A 27,678-nucleotide genomic window follows, 5' to 3' on the forward strand; every position below is an offset into this window, starting at 1 on the left:
ACAGATCCTGTAAAGTCCTCCAAAGCCTATTATGAAGTAAAAAATAGCCTCCCTAGCTAAGGATAATCACAAGGCATTCTTTAACTATATCTGAAATCTAAAAGGGAATACCCAGCTATGTGCTGAACTGGTGTGGATGGCCCTATCCAAACTCAACTGGATGCAATAGTCAACCTGCTAGCTGACAGATTTGGAGCAAACTTCAGCCCCAGTGTACTCCAGTCATCCCCCAAAGAATACTTGACACCATACCTCTCAAATGTACAGATTTACGCAGAATGTCCAGATTTTTGCCTCATATTTTTGGCCTATTTTTCATAAAATTGTGGTTTTCTGGCAAATTATTGGAAATCATTAAAGATTGAAGATAGAAAATAAATAACAGACATTTGAGTTTCAGACTTCATAACCTTCAGAAAATTCATGGGGATGCAAAACCTGTTATTCTATCAACTTTCTAAATTTGTAAGAGCAATATTTAAAAATTGTATATAGTTTTGGGCCTTTGTCCCACTTTTATTTATGGCTTTGTCCAGACGTTTTGCTCTAAGAGGTTCAAAGGTGTGACTGATACCATTCCTCAGTCTATTATCTCAAGACAGCAGGTCATGTTGGTGCTCCCCAAGGCCAAAAACATGGCATCAGTTTGACCAGCGAACATCCCAGGTTGCCTTTTAAACAACTTAAAACATGACTCAGCAGACCCACTTGGCTCCATGTTTAACTACAGCCTGTGAACTGGATATTTTCTGGCAGAATGGAGGACAGCAACAGTAATCCCTCTGTACAAAAGGAGACCATCAACCGATCCTGATAATTATAGGCCCATAAGTTTGACAAGCCTCATCTGCAAGGCCATAGAAGCAATCATTAAAGACCTCATCAACAAGGACATGGGTAATCTCTAAACTCTGGACCCAGCCCAGTTCTGATTCTTTAAAGGTAGATCATGCCTGTTAAACATGTTTGACTTCTTTGAGAAAATCACCAAGGGCCTGGTCGAGGGAAAGACAGTGCATATCATCTGTCTTGACTAGCCAAGGCATTTGACAGAATGCCCCACTCAAGGCATTATAGAGAAACTCTCCCAAATGGGAATTAACCCCTACATTATCAGATGGGTAGCCAACTGGCTCACCAACCAGATACATACTGTAAATGTGGGTGACTTTACTTCTAGCAAAAGAGCAGTCACCATTGGTGTACCACAGGGTTTTGTGCTGGGTCCTTTACTGTTTGGAATTTATTTCTTAGAAGTCGGCCAAACTTGAACAGCCTTTGACTGACCAAGTTCGCTGATGACTGCAAATTGGGAACATTCCCTGAGTCTCCCAATGACGTTAATATACTGCAGACAGGGTTAACACAGACAAATGACTGGTGCCAAAGCCACAGATTAAAGCTAAATGCAAAACAATGCATTATTATTCCCTTTGAGAAAGCTAACATCCCTGCTAATAACATTATAGACAGGACCCCTCTAAATGTAGACCCAGTATTACTTTATCTGGGTACTCAAGTTGATAGCCACCTGAACTTTGACCACTATGTATCCACAGTAGTAAGAAAAGCCTTAAATGTGGAACACCTTATAAGTAAAGGCACTGCATCTAGATCTAAGGATGTTATAATTCCATTATACTCAGCCCTCAACAGCCCAATAATTGAGTAAAATGCTCCCTTTTGCATGTATCGCACCAGACACCTGCAACAATTGGGGAGACCACAGAGGTTTCTCACCAAGAAATTACAGGTTACACAAAACAAGTCTTACATGGAAAGACTGAAACCCCTGTCACTGTATTCTGTCTCCTACAGGTTGCTAAGGGGTGACCCATGCCTGGCTTACAGGGCCTTAATGCAAACACTGCACATTCGTAAATCAAACTGCACAAGGGTTACTTGCTCCAGGGATCTTAACCTAGCCTCTGACATGAACAGGTCATGCTGGAGAGATAGATATGTCTCCCAGAGAGTGTCACTTCTCTGGAACAAGCTTCCAATTCACGTGAAACAGAGCTCGCCCCTGACCCTCTTCAAACATAACCTAGATCAATGGATGGGTGACCACAAATTCACTCTTGGGGTAGTGCCCATGTCCCTCCTGGACAAAGGAAGTTGTTATTAACTACCATAGACCCTTACCTCTGCGAACTTCACTCACCTAACCACCAACAAGTGGGGCAACTCAGGATAAATACAGCTAAGCTTGAAAGGGCTCTAGGGCTATTAGCCTAGTAACCTTCTATGAACCTATGAACCAAAACTGCACAGACTCTAGGAAAGCAGCATTTTCCCCAACCTTAGGAACTGTTTATCTCACATACCTGTTGACAAAACAGATGCCGAATTAAGCCATACTTAACTAAAATGAATGAAACCACGTGTATACGTACATATGTACACACACGCGCACACACACACACACACACACACACACACACACACACACACACACACACACACACACACACACACACACACACACTCTGATACTGTGTGCCCTGGAGTACTATGCAAATCACTGGTGCCTTACATTTCTGCCTGACTTCTGCCAAAACACAAATGACTTCAACTGCATTTTTCAGATTGGACTTGACAGTAGCAATTACTAGGGCCTTGCATTTAGGTAGCCCCGCAGGTAGTTACTAGCCATTCAGTCCATGAAACCACTGAGGAGCCTAGCCCAATTTCCCCAATTCTCCTGTTTCACAATTTCCCCAAAGCACTGTCTGGCTAAGTCACTGAGGGCAAATGATAGCTGAGAGAATCAAACCCTGTGCCACTGGCAGCAGTTTGTTAACAGTTCATTCTCTTAATCCACTGCACTAACTACTAAAAATTATTTCTTCATGGTACCTCCCCCGTCTCACTGTTATGACTGTACTTTGGAGCACCAGTTAATTACACGTGCCTTTGTTTCTGTCCTGCACCCTCAGAACTCCTTTAACTCAAACAAATCCTCAGATGAGAAATGCTTCTCTGGGAAAACAAAGATATGCTGATAAAACAAGGATAGCATGCTTTCAGGACTATTCATTGTAAATCTAAACAGATTAAACTGATCAGTAATGCATAATAAAATCTGTGGTGGTAGCTCATGCTATCTTTTTTCCAGTGACTGTGGGACAACACATAACCTTGGAATATGAAAGATAACACTTTTTGCTTTTTGCCAGTCATTTTATGCGGTTAAAAAATGTAAGTGTTAAGATATCACAAGTGTCTTCATGTGCATTTCTAGCACTGCTTAAAATCAACTCACTTACTTTATATTTGGTCATAGTGCTAAAGTGGTTATTCCTAAAGAACACACAGAGTTCTCCATCCTGAACCGTAGAGATCAACTCAGCCAACCCATAGTCGGTCAGCTGTGTGGCAGTGTTACTGAGAAATTGTTCCACAACAAAACCTGAGAGGAAACAAAGACAAAAAGAGAATCAGAAATGGAATATAATATAGATGCATATATGATCTCTTGCAGTTACAATCAAAACTTCATCACATTATAAGAAAGGTTGTCCAACATTCTAGGAATATTCCTGAAAAACAATAAAGAGATTACGGACTGGCATACACCCTACCTATTTGTTAATAAGCATGTTATTGTCTTTTAAAATACTCAGCTGTTGAAGCGGCTGTAATACACCCTACCTATTTGTTAATAAGTGTGTTATTGCCTTTTAAAATACTCAGCTGTTGAAGCGGCTGTAATACACCCTACCTATTTGTTAATAAGTGTGTTATTGTCTTTTAAAATACTCAGCTGTTGAAGCGGCTGTAATACACCCTACCTATTTGTTAATAAGTGTGTTATTGTCTTTTAAAATACTCAGCTGTTGAAGCGGCTGTAATACACCCTACCTATTTGTTAATAAGTGTTTTATTTTCTTTTAAAATATACAGCTGTTGAAGTGGCTGTAATACACCCTACCTATTTGTTAATAAGTGTGTTATTGTCTTTTAAAATACTCAGCTGTTGAAGCGGCTGTAATACACCCTACCTATTTGTTAATAAGTGTGTTATTGTCTTTTAAAATACTCAGCTGTTGAAGCGGCTATATTTACATATCATTTAAATAGCTTTTAAGCACGAGGACACTTTGTGTGTATAAAATTAACAAAAACAAATGAAATGAAAATCTAAATAAAAGAAAAACATATGCTGAATGTGACTCAAGTGTTTAAAACAAAGTGCCATAATATCAATATCACAGATTCAGTGATGGAGTAATTTAATTTTATCACGCCCTGGGTAAGGTTGCTCAGCTCTGAGCATCGCTAACATGATAAACATGTGTAAATCCATTGTGTCATGTTTACATTATTACTGACTGACAGATATGTCAACTAACTCAATGGAGCTACACTTGAACAATTATATAGTATATATATGAGACAAAGCTTTTTGTAGAAGTTGAAATGATTTGTCTTGTCTTCATCCCTGCACCCTCCTCTACCTTGTACTGAGAGCATTAGAAATGGCTTGGTAATTATTTCCTATAATAACCGCGCATGTTTTGTCTAGGATAACAATAACAATTACCTCTGATGACTGAGCTGCTTGTAAGGGTCTGGAACATTTACCTTTGATGACTTACCAGATTCACAAGCATATGACAGTGGTGCACAGTATTAATTTTGTCAATCTTGTTAGTGAAGGATAACTTAAAGCTTTTATATCATTCCCTTGCATTTTGATAAATTCACATGGCAATGCAGGTTTGGAGTTGATTTTGGTACAGAGTTCACCATAATCCTGCATCACATCAATGAATTTCAGGAACCTGAAATGAGATCTAGGTCAGAATCTGATAAAGAGAATACTGACCTATGTTGATCACTGTTACTCTTTTCTTATGCACACAACGTTCTTAAATTCTATACCACATTTTTTTACTTCACCTAATAGGCACCTAATACTTCTTCTTCTTCTTTCGGCTTTTTCCCGGTTAGGGGTCGCCACAGTGGATCACCTGTCCGCTCATGATTGGCAGTGGAGTTTTTATGGTGTCGAGTTGCCAGCCCGGCGTCCAACCTTCCACAGAAGGCACACACAGGCATGCACTCACAGGGCCAATTTGGAGTGTCCAATCCACCTACAGCATGTCTTTGGGATGTAGGAGGAAACCGGAGCAGCCGGAGGAAACCCATGCGACTACAGGGAGGACATGCAGACTCCGCACAGAAGGCACCCCAGCCGAGGATCAAACTGGAGAACCTCTTGCTGTGAGGTGGCAATGCTAACCGCTGCACCACCGTGGCCACCCTAATAGGCACCTAATACTACTGGACAGTTATTTATGTAGTTAATGAATGTTCACTAACTGCATAAAAAGTCATTGGTGGAGAGGAAGAAAGAAACACAGAAGGTGGGACTCGCTAATGCTCATTCTAGGGTGCACCAAAAGTAAATTTCACAGCAGCTGTCAGGTGATAGGAAATGTGCTCATGCATAAAATATGCAGAACAAGATACCTTAAGTAAAATCAAACTTATAGAGCATAAGCTACTAACTTAAACTATATTAGAATGAAAAGAAAGAATACACCAGTATGCAGATCTTCCAAAAGGACAAAATAAATGAAAGTTCTGTCTTATTTGGCAGTCCTTGGTATGGCTTGCATAATGTTCACTTATATAAATCGTAATATCAAATAATTACTCAGACTCTGCATCATTTTCCCCTAACAAGAAATACCAAAGTATTAATAATTTAATTACAGAAAAGCATTACAGAAAACAAGTATGATTAGTAAACATGCAATTAAGAAACTGGTAAAGGAAGAATGCAAAGTGAGTTATGGAGAGGAGCATGAACACTGAGATTACATAAGCGGTTTAAGAGGTGATGTGAATCTGTAGACAGTGATGTTCTACACCACTGATTAGTCCAACAATTAAACCCTGTAACATCACACACTTCACTAAATGGATTAGAAGAAAAAAATAAATGAGGACAAAGTGGATAAAAAAGTCAACCAGTAACAGACACAGAGGGCAAGTTTCGGAAAGATCACTGGATAGCTTGGCAAGGTTTAACAGTAATTTCTGATTCACAGAAAGGATTCCAAAAGGAGCCCTTGTGAATCTGACAGGTTGACAGCAGTTTAGCCCAAATGCCTGAACTTGACTGAGCCACCGTTCTTAACAACTTCATGATGAGGTGACGTCAGGCTGGGGGGGGGGGTCATAGCAACAACAGAAACCCAGCATAAAGACAGGTAATGGATATAATATTACTAATTAACAAAAACACGCTACTTGCAAACATAACAAATTGTAGGTGCATGGTCATAATGTTTATGCTCTGTTCAACTAGGCCGAATATTCTGACATCCACCAGCAATCTCACTATGCAGCACCAAGTCACTGGGCTGCCACACATATGACTCAGTCATTCCTGAAATGGTTCGTGATTTTTGCATCAGACCACTAAATGTCAGTGAGTGAAGACCACTTGCATTATCTGTAAGATATTAATCGTTGGTGTCTGTAACATGACAAACAAAATCAAACATCTCTGTTGGTGCTTAGCTACAATTACCCTTGGCAGCTAAGCACAAATTTTTCCTTAAATCAACCCAGACTTTTTTGAATGATGAAGTTTTAAGATTATCATAAAGAAAACACAAGAACTCAGTCCAGTAAGCTGCAGAGGTGTAGCTAAGACTTCTGCAGCTACAATTTTTCAATATCTACAAGACTTCAAAAAACATTTTGTTGAATAGAAACTCAGTATGTGGAAATGATTGAAAGCCCATTTAGTTGACTGACTTATTGAAAGTACATTTTCAATGAATGTGGCTTAAGCAGACCTAGTCCTATAAATCAGAAGTAGAGTATGCAGAAGTACATGAAGAAGCCTTATAAGGTGACCGGTGGTAACCATACATAACTGCTGCTGCCTTAGTTTGTATTTGTGCATTGACAGTGATTCCTTATGTCTTTTACTTTCACTTTTTTACTCAGTTGTATGATCAGTTGTTGCAGTCCTCTGCACTAAGGTCCACAGTAATGTTTCCATCTTGCAGAGACTCCGTAGTTACAGTTGTCAATCAGAATATCGGCCATATTCCCTTCAAATGTCCCTTAGAACTTCACACTAGGTTTGTTTTTTGGAATAAATCCGTGTATAGGCATAAGGTTTTTATAGTTCACCATAACTCTGTTCCTGCCATGAAGAATAAAGGCACAACACTTTCTAAGTAACTTTAGTACTCTATCACTGGTCTTTCAAAGGAGGAAAAAAAACTGAGGCGAAGCAGTTTTAGTTAGCTTCAGGAAATAGCAGGTTGAGATGTCTCCTTAACGGTATCAGGTTTTGATTGCATCACTCAATGCGTGTTCTACCAATACTGACATCCAGGTTCTACTATGTATAAGCTAAGCTTGCTTAGAACAAACTATTGTATGATATATCTCTTTCATTGTATATATATACCTCTGTACAGAATTGTTTTTTGCTGTAATTGTGTTGTTGTGGAGCTTTTCTCCCCCCCGCCTCCGCTGTAAATGGACCTCGTTCCAGTTGGACTTTCCCGGTACACAAATGTAAAATAAATAAATAAATAAAACTTTGCTGTCAGTTTCTAATTTATGGCCATATTGTTGGATAACCAGACTGCAAGTTTATAAAACACAATGTTTGTCAAGAATTCATGCATTCATTTTCTTTTTTATTAATATTCTCAAATCTATGGATATTATACAAAATTTTGTAACAAAATATAAAATACTTAAGAGCTATTATGGTCATGCTACACAGAAGAAGGTGGTCTCCACATTTTCCCACCCTGTGCCACTCTGATGGCATAAAGAGATGAAGCTTTGACTATGGTTTGGGTGATTAAGGATTACTTAGCAACTTGGATGACTGATGAAGAGGTAAGATGGATAGGTATGTCTACTTTGAGAGGGGGAGAACTGGCGAAAATCCCTAGTAAAACCCTTGTGGAGCCTAAGACTTGAAGTGATGCTGGGCTACATATGTGTTGGATGGTCAAGAAAGTGGGGCCACCCATAGGGCCAAGGTGGACATCTCCTCACAGGTCACAACTCATTCTCTGCTCAGCCATTCAAATGCAAATCACAATGTAGGAGATAGGGCCTAGAAAAGCACCAGTATGTAGGAGAGCCTATGTAACGCTTCCATCTGCTAGATCTGCTCCGCATTTCCCCTTCCCAACTCAATGGCTGAGCAAGTCACAGCTCCAGAGGGTGGTAACGGCACCTATAGAAAGACAGGGACAACATGAGGAACATATATGTAAGGGGACCCACAGACATCACTTTGACTTGCTAAACTCTGCTTATATATGAAATCAGATGTGACATTTCAATGTTTATAATTAGCCCCGGACCTCATCAGAGATCATTACTGGCCATTTTTCATGAAGTTAAGGTCCAATATACCCTATCTCCATTCCATAAGTCCGATTTACTTTTGAACCCTTCCGCACACTCCACCTGTCTAATCTCCAATGACAGGGAATTCTGTCTATGTCCAACTCTAGTCTGGAAGAATTTTCTAACTAATTTTGATCACAGCACTTAAATCAACAGAGAAATATTTATTCCTTGTACAACTATCATGCCTCAAAAATGTAATTCCCAATATACATCCAATTCATTTTAAACTTTTAAATGCACAAATAAAATCTCCTTTTAACTGGCTATAATAAATTGAAAATAAACTAAGCTTCCTAAGCCTCTCTGTATTAGTTACACTAGACATTCCCTTGATGTTTTTGGTAAATTACTTCTGCACTTTTTCCAGTCTGCAGATAAGCGATCTTGAGTACATACAAAAGCCAATACAGTAATCCATTATTGGTTATACAAATGACTTATTGATACGCAGCGTTAAGGGGAAGCCCTTGAGGATACAGTTCTCAATAACCTTGTGACTACAGAACAGGTGCTCCCTAGAAATGTATTCACCCACCTTTCAAAGCTGATATTTCTTTCAACTACAATACATAAATATTCAAACCCCAGGCATTTCCCCAATCATTGTACTATTCATACCACAACGGTACCTTACATCTACCTAAATGCAATACTTTACAGCTGGACTCAGTAAAATGTACCCCATTCAACCATGCACTCACAAACAAGCTGTCTAAATAGTTGAGAAAACTTTTCAAGATCCCAAATTAAATTACATCAACACTTTACTATATACAAAACGAAATGCTTCAGAAGCGATAGTTAACTTAACAAATCCAATCCTGAGCACTGCACTTCATTTGGGAATACCATTATCTCTACTGCACATATACTATGGGTGAATTTTTTGTTAAACCACTGACACCAGGGATCTGATTTAGATTTCTTTTGTCAGTTATTACAGTTCAAAATAATATTTTGACTTGTGTTCACTATCGTTGTGTTGCAAATTATTAGTACTAAGTCTGTATTTTCTCTAAACACTGAGCACGGAGATAATGTGATACATTTTACTTTACCAACGTAAGTTATATAGTTACTGGAGCTTTTATACTAACAGGAACCCTTGGTCAGGCATTAATAAACTCCTAAATTTACTTAGTTATTTGTTTTTATTTACTATAGTTATTAATTTAGAATTTATAACATCTCTAACAATATTCTGTCACATGTTTGTGTAAGTTTTTTTTTCCATTTTATGGTTTGTCCTTCTTATGACCCAGGTATGGCTGAAAAGGGTCCTCTGACTTGCCCACTTACCAAGTAAACAAACAAATCAAATAAGTAAATTAAATATGATTTAAAACATTGTTTTAACTGCACAATAAACACATTATAAGCTTCCCACATCTGCATATGTTAAGGAATGAGATTAGATAACTTTATTAAATGCACCAAAGAAATGCATTGGTATCACTTACAGTACTGGCTGTTGGACTGCAGCACCCCCATTTGGGAAAAATGCAAAAAAAAAATAATAATAAAATAAACCATATTTTATTTATAGCCAAATTTTCTGTGTCTGAGTTCTGTAAAAGGCTCACTGATCTCAATTTTTAAAATAGCCTGGCATTACACCTACTCTAAATGAAGAAGAAAGTGATTACTACAGGTGTTCCTTCCATTTTGAGAATGGCAGAAATGTCACTCAAAGCTATGAGCTGGGCTTTTATATGAAACAGCTAGGTGCAGTTTCCTACTGGCTCAGGCTGCCACAGATGATTGAGGCAATCTGACACTGAAACAGAGAATAAAATAATGGATGGCCACAGAGATATGATCATGGAAATTAAGAACAACAGAGATATGATCATGGAAATTATGTACAAGAGTTTTTTCTCCTTAACTACCATTATGAGTGCTACTGTCAGCAAGTACATAGGAAGGTAACTTTTTTTTTTTGTTTCAGTGTATGCATGTGTGTGTTTCCCTTTGTTTGTGTGTATATGTACGTACACATGCATGTGTTTGCAGAGGAGGCATAGAAGCTCTCAACCGCTCCTGAGCTTCACAGAATGTGCCTGATTATGCCTCATATTTTGGTGTATTCCTCATAAATACATGCACTTTACTTGCATTTCCACCCTGTCTTATCGCAATAATGAAATGTACTTGTAGAATTTCATTTAGGCATTTTGCTGCTTCTATCTTCTGAATGCTGCTACAGAAATTTAAATGTAGTGCACTTTCATATGTGTGTCTACTTTTATCAATGTTGTATTTGCTGATATTGAATTCTTACTGCCTTTTAAATACATTGTATGTTGATATATGTGGAACTTTTCTTCCTAGGCCTCTACTGAAAATGGGTTCTTTCGACCCAGCCAGACGTTCATGGTAAACAAACATTAATAAATATATAAAATGTATGGTTTGTTGGCAAATCATTGTGGGCTGCATTTTAGTCTCAGAATTCTTATACTTCTGAAAAAAAAATGCCAATGCAAAACCTCATATTCTATCAACTTTCTAAGTATACAAGGGAAATACCCAGATTATGGGCCTTTCTAAGCCATTGTTTTTTAGCTCTGTGTATGAGGGGAATTAAAATAAATTAATGTGACCAACAGCTTTATTTTTGCTCTATAACAACCTGATATCTAAAGTGTACACAGTCAGCAAATTTGGTTTTAACTGCTTACTATGAGGGAACTGTCTGTGGATAAAGTGACTAATAAGTAGCTACTACAGGTCAAGCAAAGTACTATTTTGTCTGCCTTTAAGGCTAGTATTGACAAATGGATAGGTAGAAACAAATTTCCACCAGGGTTATCTTGTCTGGCCCTGCAAAATGTAGAAGATGAGAAGATTTAAATGCTTGCAGAGTGGGAATAATTTTTAACTGTGTCATTTTAAAGGTGCATATGCCTATACATCTTATGGTTCCTGTGATCATTTGCCTACTGTTGTTTAACCGTTCCCTGCTGTTATTTGCTTAAGTTAAGCATCCATTACTCTGCCAGTAAAGGACTAATGTATATTTGTACAAAGCAAATTTGAATATTTTACTATGGTTATTATCTGTTTGAAGAAAAGTTGAAAAGCATTGCTTTGACCATTTTTATCACACTCAGACATCTGAAGTGTGCACTGTCAACAAACTGGCTTTAATCGATGGGCACAAGGGTGTGTATGTGGATACAACTGACTAATCCTGCTGTCATTTGCTGACGTTAAACAGTCATTATGCTGCTTTACAGGACTGTGTATTTGTGTGAAGTGATACTTTATATGGCTATTATTTTCCAGGGTGGTGCAGCAGTTAGCGTTGTTGCCTCACAGCAAGAGGTTCTCCTGTACGATTCTCGACTGGAGCGCCTTCTGTGTGGAGTCTGCATGTCTCCCCCCATGGTCGAGTGACGTCTAAAGACATGCAGGTAGGTGCGTGCGTGAATAGGTGTGCCTTCTTTGAAGGTTGGACGTTGCGCTGGTAAATCGGCACTGTAAAAATCCACTGCCAATCATTAGTGGACTGGAGTTCCACTGTGGCGACCCCTACCTGGGAAAAGCCGAAAGATGAAGCGGTCAGGTGTACCACGAAAGCGCTCACTTTTTATTAAATCTTTGATATTATTTTGCCTTTGGATCATTATTTTCTACTGAATTTGACTCTACACTGGATTTGTGTTTAAAATCTGAAGACTTTTATTGCCTGCAGCTGTGAGTTTTTACTGGATTTGACTCTACACTGGATTTGTGTTTAAAAACAGGAGACTTTCATTGCCTGCAGCTGTGAGTGACTGAGGTTTTTGCTTGCAACTTTAAAGCCGAAAGATACTTTATATGGCTATTGCTTGTATGAAACAAAGCTAAAATAAATTAGTGTGGCCATGATTACTGTCACAATTAGATATCTGAGGAGTATGCAGTCAACAATTTTGCTATACTTGAGGTTTAGGAAGCTCTCTGTGGATGAAAGTGAATAATGCTGCTGACTATTGCTAAAATGTTAAACAGTCATTACACTCTTTTTGCAGGACTAATTTTCTATTTGTATGAAGCAAGTTGGAATACTTTATTTTGGCTACCATTTACATGAAATAAAGCTGAAATGCATTACTGTGATCATTTTTTGGACCATTTATTATCACATGAATACATTTTAGGTGTATGCACTCAAAAAGTGATTATAACTTCTGGGTATGGGGCTCTCAGTGTACGACAGTGACCAGTGTTGCTGTCATTTGCTCAAGTTAAAAGCCATTAATCTGACTTTGCAGGACTAATGTGTAATTGTGTGAATCAAGTTGGAATACCTTATTGAGACTTCTCTGTGAAACAAGAGTTGAAATACATTACTGTGACCATTATGTTTTAGTGCAGACAAAGGAGGTGCTATAGTTAACAAAGAGTCCGTAATTGCTGGGTAATGGGGGGGCTCTATGCAGGTGATGGTAACTGACCCTGTTGTCATTTGCTAATGTTAAACAGTCCTAGTCTGTCTTTAAAGGACTTCTGTGTATTTGTGTTAATTAAATTAGAATGCTTCACTGTTAATACTTGCTTGTAAAACAAAGTTGAAATACATTATTATGGCCACTATGCTTTTTATCGCAGTCAGACATCTGAGGTACGCAGTCAACAAATTTAGCATAATTTGCATGGGATACTGGTCAAGTGGCTGAACCTATTGTCATTCACTCAAAATAAACAGACACTGGTCTGGCTTTACAGACATAGTATGCATTTGTGTGAAGATGGACTGAATACTTTACTGTAGGTATTTTTACTATAATACATCTGAGGTGTGTACAAACAATAAAGTGGCTAGCATTGATTTGCATGGGGGCTGTCTATAAAAATAACGTTTTAGGGGAAGGGATTATAGTGCATCTTAAAGCAGCAAGCTGCCCATAATTTCTTTTACTTTCCTTCAAAATCAAACATCAGCACTGTTACAAAATAAGTGACTGTCTGTGGTAGTCTAGCCAATATTTGAGTGACAGGAATTGATATCTGGCAAAATGATGCAGTGTGTAGTAGCACTGTCATCTCCAAATGTTTGGTTATCTGGTTGAACTTTTGGCTGTGATTTCTACTGTGTGGGGACCACACTACAGGGTGCTCTGGTTTCCTTCTCCAGGGTGTCAGGTGTATAATGTATGCCTGTGGCTATTTGTGCTTTTAGTTTTGTCTCACTCCAACAACAGATGGATACAGAAAAGTTAAATAACTTTTTGGGGGGAGGTGAGAGAGGCAGGCACTATCCCAGACAAGATTTATATATCTTTGCAATCATTTGTCTTCTCCGTGTTTTCGTAGTTACTTTGTCAGATCTGAACTTTAAGCTATGGACACCACTTATTCTTTTCCTTGAAAGGAAAAATAACACTGGATTTCTCTGTTTACTCATGAAGCTTGCTCAGGTCACCAATGGATCAAAAGGTTGGAAAAAGCTGGAAAGTGCTCCTCAGTGCATCTAGAATATTATGACTTCTGAAGGCTCAGCAGCACCACAGACCCCCAGTTCAACTGAGGTACTTCTTCCATGGTTATTATAGTGCAATCCTGGCTAGTTGGGGTAATTTATATGAACAGAGGAAATTATAAAAATTAGAATATAAACTGTAAAAACAACAAGAAAGGTGTGGTCTGCCTACATGGTTTGGGACCAAGATGGGGAAACAAGGGAAAGACAACAGTGGAATGGAGGAGGACATGCTCATAGGTTCATAGATGTTTTGACCACAAGGGCCTTTTTAAGCCTAGCCATGCATCCCAAATCTCTGACAAGCTCTGGTACCCTTGATAAGTGTAAGGAGGGGCTTGGAAGATGAAACATTTACAAGCAGGGGCCTTGAAGTTGAACCATTTACAGGTTGTATGTGTCCATTAGAAATGTAGGTGCCGAGCCAGGGATGAATTTCTTGTTCCCCATCCAATTGTCCAAGTTACACTTTAATTGGGTTAGGAAGGAACTTTGCTTCACATGGAGGGGGAGCCTGTTCCAGATATGGGGTAGTCTCTGGGATACATACCTTTCTCTCCAGCAGGTACTATTGATATCACAGGCAAGGTTTAAGTCTTTAGAATGGGTAATTCTGGTGCTGTTTGTTTTATGGATATGCAGGAGGTCCATCAGAGTGGGGTCTGACAATGCCCTATATGCCAGGCATAAAATTACTCTCAACAGCCTGCAGGAGACAGAATACAGGGATAGTCTGGAGGTGGACTGCAGGAGACACTTTACTTATGCCCTGTATTCTTTTAGTGAGGAAATTCTATGGACTTTCCAACTGCTGGATATGCCTTGATAGGTACATACCAAAGGGGCACTGTACTCAATGATAGGTCTTATGAATGCCTAATACAATGGAACAATGACTTCCTTGGAGCTAGATGCCATACCTTTATTTATAAGTTGTACAACATAGAATGATTTCCTCACTATTGTAGACACATGATGGTCAAAGGCATACTGTCTATGTGCGTCCCTAAGTCCCTGACTATTGGCTCAACTCTAAGGGTTATGTTGCCAATATGATAGTTACTAGGGGTGGATGACTTCCCAAAGAATACTATTATGTATTTCTTGGCATTTAGCTTTAGTCCATGGCTCTGACATCAGTTTTGTCAGTGTCAGCCCTTCCTGGAGAACATTTGTGTTAGTGTGGGATTCAGTGACAGCTCCTAATTTGCAGTCATCTGTAAATTTGGTCAGCCAGAGACCATTGACATTGGCCTTGACTCCAGAGATGTAAATGCCAACAAAGAGTGGTCCAAGGACTAATACCTGTGGAAATCCACTTGTGACTGGCCTCTTTGTAGAGGTAGACTTCCCAAGTTTAACTTCCTGGGTTCTGCTGTGAGCCAGTTGGCTATCCACTGGGTTACATGTGGGTTTGTACCTAACCTCTTGAGTTTGTCATCCTTGGAGAAGGTAAAATGCTGCTCAATGCTAGGCTCATACCAGCCTAGGACACATATTCTGAGAGCTCTATGATGTCTCTTCCTATAGTATAGGGAGGTATGTCTCAAGTCATTTACACCCACATGAACTATGTCTGAGTCATACTGGTACTTCTGGTCCAATGACCTGAGTGCATGAGTAATGTGGCAGATCCCAGCCCTTGATAAGCAACTGATCATGACTTTCTTCTCACTCAGCCTGGTCAGAGGGACATGAGTGTGTCTCACTATGGAGTCTCCAATGACCAGAATGCTGGACTATGTGCTGGCTTGCCTTATGGATTTAGAAGCTTTACAACAAAAGATTTACAAGCTCTACAACAAAAGGAGGAAGCTACTACAAGATAGAGCAAAATCCTTGAAAGGTAAGACACCTTTGATCATTATAAGTAAAAAACTAAGAGCTCTCATAAAATCATCCAAGGCAAATTTTGAGAGAAAAATCGCCAAGGACTCTAAAGAGAATCATAAGGCCTTCTTTAGCTATGTTAGAAACCTAGGAGGAAACTCCCAGATATGCTCAGAATTAGTTCAAAATGATGTGAAAATTACTGAACCTACACACATTGCCAACATACTGGCTGACAGGTTCAGTGCAAACTCCCCCAAACGAGAGATATCTATTCCAGAGGATTGTAGCCCCCCAACCTTCTCTAACGCCCAGGTGAGAACTGCCCTCACTAAGGCAATACACACAGCATCCATGGGACCGGATGGTGTCCCCGGCTGTGTGCTTCATGAACTCAATGAGGAATTAAACCCACAGTTAGGACAGCTGTTTAATCTTAGCCTCACCTCAGGATACGCACTCCAAGGAGTGGCGACAGCGACTGTGGTCCCACTTCATAAGGGCGGTGCCTCCACAGACCCTGGAAATTACCGCCCCATTAGCTTGACAAGCCTTATCTGCAAAGCCATGGAGAGGATCATAATGGAACTCATAAATAAAGACATAGGGAACTTGCAGACTTTGGATCCAACTCAGTTTGGCTTTGTCAAAGGCAGATCCTGCCTCTTAAACTTGGTTGACTTTTTCGAGACAGTCACCAAGGCCATTGATGAGGGAAAGGCAGTCCATACAGCCTACCTCGACCTGGCAAAGGCCTTCGACACAATACCCCACTCAGGTATCATCGAAAAACTCATCAGCTTGAATGTAAACCCATACATCACAAGATGGTTTGCAAACTGGCTAAGTGACAGAACCCACAGGGTCAGAGTTGCTGGAGCCATGTCAGACTCAAAGCCTGTCACAAGTGGTGTCCCACAGGGCTCAGTCCTGGGTCCACTCTTGTTCGGCATCTACTTTTCTGAAGTACAAGCAAACACAGGAGGGTTATGGCTGACAAAGTTTGCAGATGACTGCAAACTGGGCGCCATAGTCGAAAACACATCTGACACAGATATCCTCCAGAAGGGCCTCACAGAAACGGATAACTGGTGCCAGAGCCATGGCCTGAAGTTAAACGCCAAAAATGCATAGTCATACCCTTTGGGAAAAACAAGGTTACCCCTAGCTACCATATAGGTGGCAATCCACTGAGCACAGAAAAAGTCATCAGAGATCTGGGGACCCAGGTTGACAGTAGCCTTCGCTTGACACTCATGTTGCTAAAGTAGTTAGGAAAACCTTCTATATCACCCACCTGATCATGAAGGGATTCACATCTAGATCAAGGGAGGTCATCGTCCCCTGTACTCATCACTTATTAGACCTATGATTGAGTACAATGCCCCGCTCGAATGTATCTGACCAGACACCTGCTGCAGCTTGAAAGGCCCCAAAAGTTCCTCACCAAAAGGATAAAGGGTCTCAAAAATATGTCTTATGCTGCCTGACTGAAAGAACTCCAGCTCTATTCAGTCTCATACCGCTTGCTCAGAGGTGACCTGTGCCTGACATATAAGGCCATGTCAAACCCAGATTTGATGAATATGCTTCACCTCAAAAAATCTAGATCCCTCAGAACCACAAGGGCGGGAGACTTAAACCTTGACACGGTTATAAATAGAACGTGCTGGAGGGACAGATTCATCACCCAGAGACTCCCTATGCTGTGGAACAAAATCCCGGTACATGTGAGGCAGAGTACCTCTCTGGTCTTGTTCAAGAGGAATCTTGACCAATGGATGGGAGATTGCAGATATACCCCAGGGATTACTTCAGCGTCACTGCTTTACAGAGGCACAGCAAAATGATAGGCATAGTTTTTATTCAAACTAAAGGGGTGGCGAAAGCCACATAACTATGGGCTAGGCTTATAAATGCCCTTGGGCAGATAGCCTAGTATGAACCTATGAACCTATGAACCTAAGTACATGCTCCATGAGATGTGGCTGTATGTGTTGATGTAGTTGTTGTTTTGAAAGAGTGCATTCAGGGCTGCAGACGGTATTTGTTATGTGCACTTCATCTAGAAGGTCTTTGGGGTTTAGGAAGGTTACAATTAACTGCCTCAGCATATATGGGTGTATATGGCTGCTTTGAATTATGTGTGATAGATGCAGCATGTGTACTACTGATAACTTTACTGACATTAGGAGTACTTTTATGTGACAGCTTTGCCTCCAGGGACATTCTGTAAATACATCTTTCACATACCATATGAGTTTGTTTTAGAATTAACTGGGTGTCAGTAAACATGAGACAATTTATACACTGCCTCAGGATGCCCATATCCACCAAGCTGGTAAGGGGGATAGTGGGAAAGTTCATATTCATGGCAACAGACACTTTTTATTGAATAGACAGTTGGAGTAAGAATATAAAGCAATGTCAGGAGTTTCCGGTTTGCAACTCTGGGGACAGTAGTTTTCACTGCAAATTAGTTGTCCTGTGTGCAACTAGATACTGGTCAAATTTAAATTGTGCTTTTACTGGAAAAATGTAACTCAGGGTGTCTTGTGTCTCTACAGGGCACTGCCAAACACTTGAGAGGAAACTAATAAGTAGACCCTAAAAATTTAAGGATGAAGTATTTAGAAGTTAGAAACAAATTAAGCAGTACTTAATGAAAACAAAGAAGTAGTTTGTCAAGGATGATGAAAAGAGGGGGAGTCTCGTGAATGGCTACTACTAGTGCTGGTCTTACCACAGCTTCACTCTGCTAGGATACAATGCTCCTTTGCTTCTTCTCTCACCAGAAGCAACACATTAGCACCAATCCCAAGATGAGATGCAGGCCACAGCCTGTTTGGTGATCCACAGTCTTGCCCCAGATGGTGCAAGCGTCTGTAGGCTTCTTGTATCCTTTTCCTGAAAGATGCCTTGAATAGCACCCAGACCAATAAGGAATGTCAAGCACCGACACTCCCTGCCCAACCAGAAACAGTCAGGAATCAATGGAATCTGCTCCTTCTCTCACCAGGAGCAGAATTTAAGCACAAATTCCAAGCTGTTTCCTATGATGCAGTTATTAGGCTTTCCGGTGATCAGCAGTCTCCAGGAAATAATGTATTTGTGCTCCTTCTGTCACCAGGAGAAAACAGAAGCACTAATCCCAAGATGACTACTAAGAGGCAGAATGTGGGCTCTCCAGTAGTTGGTGGTCTTGCAATAGATGCTGAAGATTTTAAAGATAAGAAAAAAAAGATGGGTTAATAGCCAAAGCACTGCAGTGTGCACTAAGCAGCTAGACATTTATTTATTTATTTATTTGACATTTGTTGACCAGGATAGTCCGACTGAGCTGAGGCCCTTTTTCAGAGAAGGCCCGGAGAGAAAAGCTCCACTTACAAGAGTACAAGTTAACAATAGTATAAAATAATGCAAAAGCATTCAATATATAATAGTGTACAAAAATAGAGAGCAAACAAAAGCAAACTCAATGACTATTAGTAAGATTTATATCATAATAACATTTGCAAGTAAACTGGTACAATAAATGGGAAAAAACTGAGGAATAAGGAGCATTGTTGCACCTCAGTGCTTGAAAGCAATTGCTATGCAAAATATATGAAGAGTAAGATACAGAAAAGATTGTTAGAAGAGACAATTTAATGGATGGTGAGTTAGCTAAGAAGAGAATATAGTGCAGGTATGCTGGAATAGTCTTTATACAAGGGAAAGAGTATGGAAATAAGAAAGTAAAAGGACAGAGGCATGAAAGCGAGGACAGAGTTGGGCTACAGTACAGCAGAGGAAGGAGTGAAAGGGAGGAAAAGCATGGATAGTTTGGGTAAGGAAGGGAGTTGGGTCGCCATTCAGGGAGGGTTAATACAGGGACAAGTCCAAGAGGAAAGGAGGGTGACATAAGCTTTGGAAGTCTTAGTGGAAAGCCACTAACCTTAACAGAAAAAGATAGATTGAAAGGGGATGGGCATATTCTGGTTCTAGGGAATACAGTGAGATGGATAACACATTTAAATAGTTGAAAGGGAGTAATTTCACAAACTGATAATTTTGTGCTTACCTCACAATAGTCAATGAAAGGAGAGAGAGGGAAGGAGAAGTGAGCAATGGATGGTCCACGTAGTCCTTTGTCTACGGCTCAGGCTGGCCCTGTTGACTGGATTCAGACATCTGAGGTGTATACAGTAAATAAGATGTATCAAATGAGTAATACTGAGGTAGTCTGTGGACTAAAGTAATCCCATCTGTTGTTTGATCACAGGCAAATGGTCACTGGCTTGCCATAACACAGCTCCACCCCATTCCAATTAGTCTTATGAATCTAGTTGCTTGCTGCAGCCCACCCTGCTTGAAAGTCATCAGCTTCCACTAGTATTTTCTCCCTGACATTTAAAAGATGCTCATTTCCTTACAGTGATGCAGCATTTTCACCCTGAAGCACCCAAATCAGGTCCTCTAAATACTCTATTTATTACTATTTTTATTATTATTGTTATTATTATTACTATTTTAACTCTGCAATGCTCAGTTCATTGAAGCAAAAAGAATCACAGTGTCTTTTAAAGAAATAAAACATGATTCTTTATGTAATCTTAGTCTGATGAGTTTATTGTCCAAGAGATGAGCACTATTTCAGTAAACAAATTTCCACCTATAAGACTCATTCTGTTCTTTATTATAACATTTTCATTTAAGATCTTTCTTAATCTTCTGTCTAATTGTTCAGGTTAAAAGAGCAGCTTGCAATGAATCAGTATGCTTGCTTTATAGGAGCATTAAAAGTACACAAAAGCAGCATGCAGCCAGATGGTACAATGTAGCTGATTTAGTGGGTACAAAATGTGCACAAAACAAAAAACGTGAAGATTCAGAAAGATCAAATGTTTCTTTATAGTTAAACAATTTGGTTAGATAAGGAATAAACCATCTTTTTGCAAATTAACAGCTGGTTCTCTTGTCAAAGAAAGCTTAAAAATTTTAAAAGGCAAAAGAATGTAGCAGCTCTTTGTGAATAAGGTGCAATCCAAGTCTACCTGTTTGGCAGGGTCTATATTAGATCACCGACCACTTAGGTATGCGAACGGTGATTAATTGACCCCATATAAGCGAAAGCTTACAAAACCGAACTGTGAGAACAGCAATTTTTTTCCAAGGGAAAAAAATCGCTGTTCCAACAAAAAAACAGCAAAAAAAAGAAAGCACACTAAAACATGAGATTAAGTGGGGGGCTTCACCCCCCCACCCCCCTACTTAAATATACCAACTCTGAGACCGCACTACAGTGCCGAAAACGGCAAAGTACCGAAGCGGCCAAGCAAATTCTTTCCCAGGGAAAGAATTTGCTTACATGCCGCTTCGATATTTTGCAGTTTCGGTTTTGTCGATTCGACCAGGACGCATTCAAAAGCATGCGTCTTCGGTCTGCTGATAGGAACCCTGTTTGGCACAGCTGATATAACAAAAGAAATAGGAAAAAAGCTCAAAAATATTTAAGCTAGAATATGTTGAAATTGCAAGCAGTTTTATGTGGAAGGGTTCCAAAGACAAAGTAATTAACTTGCAAAGTGCTTTGGGTATGAGCACCTGTTTGCCCAGGAAAAGCTGATGCTGACTTGTGTTTAATTCATATACCTTGCTATTCAGTGAGAGAGAGAGAGGTGAGAAACAGCCATTTAAAAGATGCAGAAAGAAAAGACAGAGTTCAACAGCATTTAACCTTCACTAACTTCTGTTTTTTTACTGCACAAATGAACAGATATATGCAATAAAAAGAACGCAGAAACCACATTTGACTTTGATTGTAGCTCCTCTCAGCCTAGAGTGGAAGTGGCTTCCTAGAAATACTTAAAGAGCCGGTGTTATACTAAACACTATTTTTACAGCCTTCTTATCACTGCTATTTCTCACAGATTAAGTTCTACAAATATTGTTGCATTTTTACTTATGACAATATATTGTATTTCATTTTCAGAATAATGCTGCATTTGCTTTTTATTAATCACTTATGTGTCAGCTACAGAAGAACCACCTCTAACACTAAACAATATATATGTATTGTGCATAACAGTTCAGAATCATTTTTTCATTTTTCTCTTACCTGCATCATTACAGTTTTTTCAATATAATTTTGCAGTTTATTACATATACTTACATGCCACATTGTAACTCTGCTTCCCAAAAGTGAAGTATGACAAAAGGTAAGTAAGTAAATAAATAAATACAATGATCTTCCAGGTATGTATATTTAAAGTGAGCACATTTCCTTGCTAATTTTTTTAATTTATGTGTGTGCAGTACAGCCAGCCTGCTGAGGCCCTGTCTTTGTTTCTGTATGTGATGCCAGTGACAGGAGTTTAGTGATGAGCTCAGGTAGACAGGGAGTGATGAAAGACTGAGTACCTTAGAAATTCTACTCCAGAGGGATGGGAATAAAAATACTCTGTTAGTGACTTCCAGCAGTGGCTGGAAATAATAACAGTAGTGCTTTGTAATAAATAAATGAACATGGCACAGGACGCAGTGTCGGGTACACCAGCATCGGGGTGCAGTGTTGGGTACATCAGGACAGGATGTAGTGTCAGGTACCTCAGCATGGATTCAGTGTCAGGTAAATAGGCATACGATGCAGTGTCGGGTACATCAGCATAGGGTGCAGTGTCAAGTACACAGGCATGGCATGTAGTGTCAGATACATCTGCACTGGATGCAGTGGAATTTACATCAGCAAAGGATGCAGTGTCAGGTACCCTGGCAGGGATTCAGTGTCAGGTAGATAGGCATAGGATACAGTGTTGGGTATATCAGCACAGGGTGCAGTGTGAGGTACACAGACATGGGATGCAGTGTCGGCTACATTGGCACTGGATGCAGTAGCAGGTATATCAACACAGGGTGCAGTGTTGGGTATATAGGCATGGGATGCAGTATCAGGTACATCAGCACAGGGTGCAGTGTTGGGTACATCAGAACAGGGTGCAGTGTCAGGTACACAGACATGGGATGTAGTGTTGCCTACATTGGTACTGGATGCAATAGAAGGTACATCAGCACAGGGTGCAGTGTTGGATGCATAGGCATGGGAAGCAGTGTCAGGTGCATAGGCATGGGGTGCAGTGTCAGGTACAACAGCACAGGGTGCAAAGTCAGGTACACAGGCATGGGATGTAGTATCAGATACATCGGAACTGGATGCAGTGGAAGGTACATCAGCAAAGGATGCAGTGGTGGGCACCTTGGCATGGATTTAGTGTCAGGTACACAAGCATGGGATGCAGTGTCAGGTACACCGGAATGGGATGTAGTATCAGATACATCTGCACTGAATGCACTAACAGGTACATCAGTACAGGGTGCAGTGTTGGATACATAGGCATGGGAAGCAGTGTCAGGTGCATAGGCATGGGATGCAGTGTCAGGTACATCAGCACAGAATGAGTCTTACAGGTGCAAAGTCAGGTACACAGGCATGGGATGTAGTGTCAGATACATCAGGACTGGATGCAGTGGAAGGTACATCAGCAAAGGATGCAGAGGTGGGTACCTTGGCATGGATTTAGTGTCAGGTACACAGGCATGGGATGCAGTGTTAGGGTGCAGTGTCAGGTACACAGGAATGGGATGTAGTGTCAGATACATTGGCACTGGATGCACTAGCAGCTACATCAGCATAGGGTGCAGTGTCAGGTACACAGACATAGGATGCAGGGTCAGGGTGCAGTGTCAGGTACACAGGCATGGGCTGTAGTGTCAGACACATTGGCACTGGATACAGTAGCAGGTACATCAGCGCAGGGTGCAGTGTTGGGTACCTTGGCATGGGATGCAGTATCAGATACATCAGCTCACAACACAGTGTCAGTTACCCCAGCATGGATTTAATGTCAGATGCATTGGCATGGGATGTAGGATCGGCTATCCTGGCAGGGGACATAGTTCCACCTACCTCAGCAAGGGATACTGTGTCAGGTACATTAGCATAGGATGCAGTGCTCAGTACATTAGTCTGGGCTGGAATAAAATTAGAAAATGGAGTTAGAGCTCTTACTGCATGCATACTATGTCCAGTCTCACTTTAACTTTTTGGCAAAAGCAGTTCCTTCCTTGGCCCCTCTGGATCACTGCTATCCACAAGTCAGCCAAGACACATAAATGGCTGACAAGGGTACATCCCCTAGAAGGTGAAGGTCCTGCACTCAGGGAATACTCAGGGTTTATCTGACAGTATTTAGTTTTAACACAGGATATAGTGTGCAGACGGGAGTCAGGATGCTAGCAGTGATTTGCTGTGTCCAAGGCCCTAAAATGTGAATGGGGATGTGCATGGAATGAGGTCTGCATTGTAGCATATATAGAAAAGGGTACAGAGTGAAAAGTCTACTACATACATCTAAAAATAAACTCTGATTTACATGTCTTCTTCCATCTCAAGCTGCAGTTAACAACAACACTTTTCTCTGAAGTACGCCATATGTCACTTTATAAATGCAACACTGGCATGAAATTTAATCTTAATCCTGATGAACATTTCACAGTGAAATATCGGCATTCATAACTGCAGTCCCAATATACTAAAAAAAAAAAAAAAAAAAAACATCAAGCAGGAGAAGAGCAAATATCAAACACTGTTCTTCTCTTTTAAACTTGTTTTTTTAAATTATCACATGACATTGGTAATCTTACCTTTGTATAAATAAAAAACAAACCATATTAATACAATTTTAGTTGCAAATATTATGCATCACAGACCTTGTTGAGACAACTGTAATTGCAAACATTATACAACACTTATAATATATCCAGTCACTGTCAATTAAGTATTACATAGCTCATTCAAATCCTGCCTCCTTTTAACCTTGTTCCTCCTCTGCATACAATGTTCCCACAATTCCCATTTTTTCCTATGTAGTTTCCTCCTTCCCTTTTCTAAATATCCCAATTCCAGTGGCGTTATCTTTGTTACTATATTCACCACTTCTAGTAAAGATGGTTTAGACTTTGATTTCCATTTTCTAGTACCTTTTTTTTGACAGCCACCATAATTAAACTCAGCAAGGCCTTACTATGTCTAGGCAATTCTGACTCTGTATCCTAGCTCAAAAAGATCATTTCCTTAGTTACACGACTTTGCTCACCAAATATCTCTGACAAAGCAGTCAGCATGGACTCTTTAAAGTCTGCCAACTCATTACACTGCCAGAAAATATGTTCCCAGTTACCTCTTTCTTCCCCATCACACCTCCAACATTTGCTGTCTACCTGAGGAAAAATTCTTTGGAGCCTATTGTAGTATACAAATGGCTATGTAAACACTTCCAAGCAAAGATCCTAAATCTTCTAGACTTTGTTGCATATTTGTAAGATATACATATAACCCCCACTGTCTCTTTATGAATTGCTTATCTAATCTCTCTTCCTAATCCTTTCTAATCTCCTCTGAATGATTCTTATAGTTGTCATGTAATATTTTATATGCCCTATTAATTATTCCTTTAGTAACTGCAGCTTCTGCTCTAGATTCTATTAGAAATTCTACCAGTGCTGGTCTTTCATTTAGGATCCCCCCCATTTCTTTCTCTTTGCCTATACTCTGATATCAGTCTTGATAGGGAAGGCAATCTCTAACCCGCAGATCAAATGAATTCTTCCCTTTCTATTACGTTTCCTTTTCTACTTATTTACTCTCAATAACTTGGATCCTTTGCCAGTTTTCTCCAATAAATTTCAGTCCACTTATACCCATTATCTGTATCCCTAATTGCAATCATCCCTATCGTCAGAATCTCTTTTCTCCATTCCCATACTGGCTTAATTCTTAAAACAGTTTCTGCTACTTTATGAATATAATATTCTGTATGATTATTGTCATTTTCCTTAAGGGTCTGCATCCAAAATCCCAGTCTCTCCTTGTTTCTTGAGCTTCTCCCCTGTATCATTATCATCCCTTTCCACTCTGAATTATAGTTTTATACTTGTGCTATGTATAAGAGCCTTAACTGTGTTGCTCTAAAATACCCCTTCCAATCGGATAATCCTAGCCCGTCTTGTTCTATTGGAAGAATCAGCTTATCCCACTTGACTGTTTCCATCTTTCCCTCACAGATAAAATCCTTCAGCTCTTTATTAATTGTTATCCAAAACTTCTCCTCTTGTTGATAAAAATATGCCTGACCTGTATATTAAACTAAAGCGACTAAAAACATTTTAACTGCTTGTATCTTACTATACATATAACAAAGTTTCCAGTTTCTTAGTTTTTTTTATTGTCTTCTGTTTAGTTTCCTCCCATATATCCTTAGCTACCACAATGGAGTCATTTTAACCCATATTCCTAAATACTTCATTTTATCATGTCCCCATAAATATGGATATTGCTGGACCAATTCGTGCATTGGTACATAATTTACCGCTACTACCTTTGTTTTAGCTTCATTAATTTTGTATCCTGAGAAGATTTGAAACTGTCTTAAAATGTTCCACAACACTGTAATGTCCCTTTCTGGTTCTGTCAGATATAAAATAATATCATCTGCAAATACAACCAGTTTTTCTTGACTCCCATACCAATTATATCCTTGAATTTCTGAGACCCTTATTTTCTTTGCCAATGGTTCTAAATGTAATGCAAACAATAAACGGGAAAGAGGACACCCCTTCCTAGTTCCTCTACTCAAGCACAAATTATCACTGAGGACCCCATCCACTTTAATTTTCACCTCCAGTACCTCATATATACTCTCCTAATCAACCTTATAATTTTATCAGGGAAGCAAGTACTTCCATTGCTCTGCTCGTGAAGTCTCAGCTCACTCTGTCATATGCTTTCTCTGTACGACGACCCACCAACAATGGTATTTTCTTACATTCTGCTTCCCTCTGGATTATCAGTGTTCTGTTAATGTTATCAAATATTTGCCTTCCCTCCACAAAACTACATTGATCCACATCTATCAATTCTGGCATCACCTTTGCCATTCTTTTAGCCATTATAGACATGAACACTTTATAATCATGGTTCAGTATCGAAATGGGAGTGTATGAAGCTGTATCTGATGGCTCTGTACCCTCTTTAGGTATTGCAGCTATCACCGCTTTCTTCCAGGATGTTGGTACTTCTCCTCTTAAAATACTGTTAAAGAAAACCTTCCAGATCTTTATCAGTTTCTTCCCTCCTAGCTTCCAAACATCCACAGAAATGCCATCTATTCCTGGGGACTTTCCTGTAGATTGGTTATACATCACCATTTTTATCTCATCTCCTATTGTAACTGTTAGTAATTGAGCCTCGTCTACCTCTAACCTCGGAATATTTAATTCTTCCATAAACATTTCCATTTGGACCTTTTCTTGAGTTCCATATTTCTCTGCTTTATAAAGACTTTCATAAAATTTATGAAATATTTTTAGTACTTCTACAGGATCCCTTGTATCGTCCTTGTTATAGGCTTGGTGACAGCACTTTCTACTTTCTTTGTACATTCTGTTGCCTGAGTCATTGTGCTAAAGGTTTTTGTGTTCTAGTGTTATTATCAAAAAACAGCTGCTTGATAGCAATCTTTCTAAATGTTTGCGCATTATCGAGGTAATCCCTTATTTTCTGTTTAGCATTCTGCAGTTGCTCCTCTTGTTCTGTGGAATTCCCCCCCTATTTTGCAGTACTTTAACATTTGTCAATCCCTCTAAATAATTATTTTTATTTGTTAACCATATCTCCCTTTCCTTTATTTCCACCCTAGGTTTAAACTCCACTTTAATTTTATCCCACTCCCTACTATATTTTCAGAAGAAATATCTATCTTCTCTAATAGCTCCTGAATAATTTCCAAAAACCCATTCCTTAAATTCCTCTCTTTTCAACAGATAGGTGGGAAAGCTCCAGTGTCTCATTTTTGTTTCATTACCTTGTGTTTTTATTTTAGTTATTATTGGCGCATGATCTGAAATAGTTATTGGTTGTATTTCAAGACCTA

The 27,678-nt window shown here is 39.6% G+C and overlaps 1 protein-coding gene across 1 annotated transcript in view; it reads right to left on the reverse strand.

Annotated features, from left to right (window-relative positions):
* The window catches only part of MINDY2 (MINDY lysine 48 deubiquitinase 2), a gene marked incomplete in the record, with an annotated part of 1,894,024 nt that overhangs the window by 747,078 nt on the left and 1,119,268 nt on the right, over positions 1 to 27,678 (reverse strand). The window contains 1 exon segment of the mRNA XM_044078895.1: positions 3,270 to 3,412. Coding sequence (XP_043934830.1) covers positions 3,270 to 3,412 — 143 coding nt within the window.

Source organism: Protopterus annectens, chromosome 7.part1, assembly GCF_019279795.1.
Source record: "Protopterus annectens isolate FY-2018-M chromosome 7.part1, PAN1.0, whole genome shotgun sequence".
Classification (NCBI taxonomy): domain Eukaryota; kingdom Metazoa; phylum Chordata; order Ceratodontiformes; family Protopteridae; genus Protopterus; species Protopterus annectens.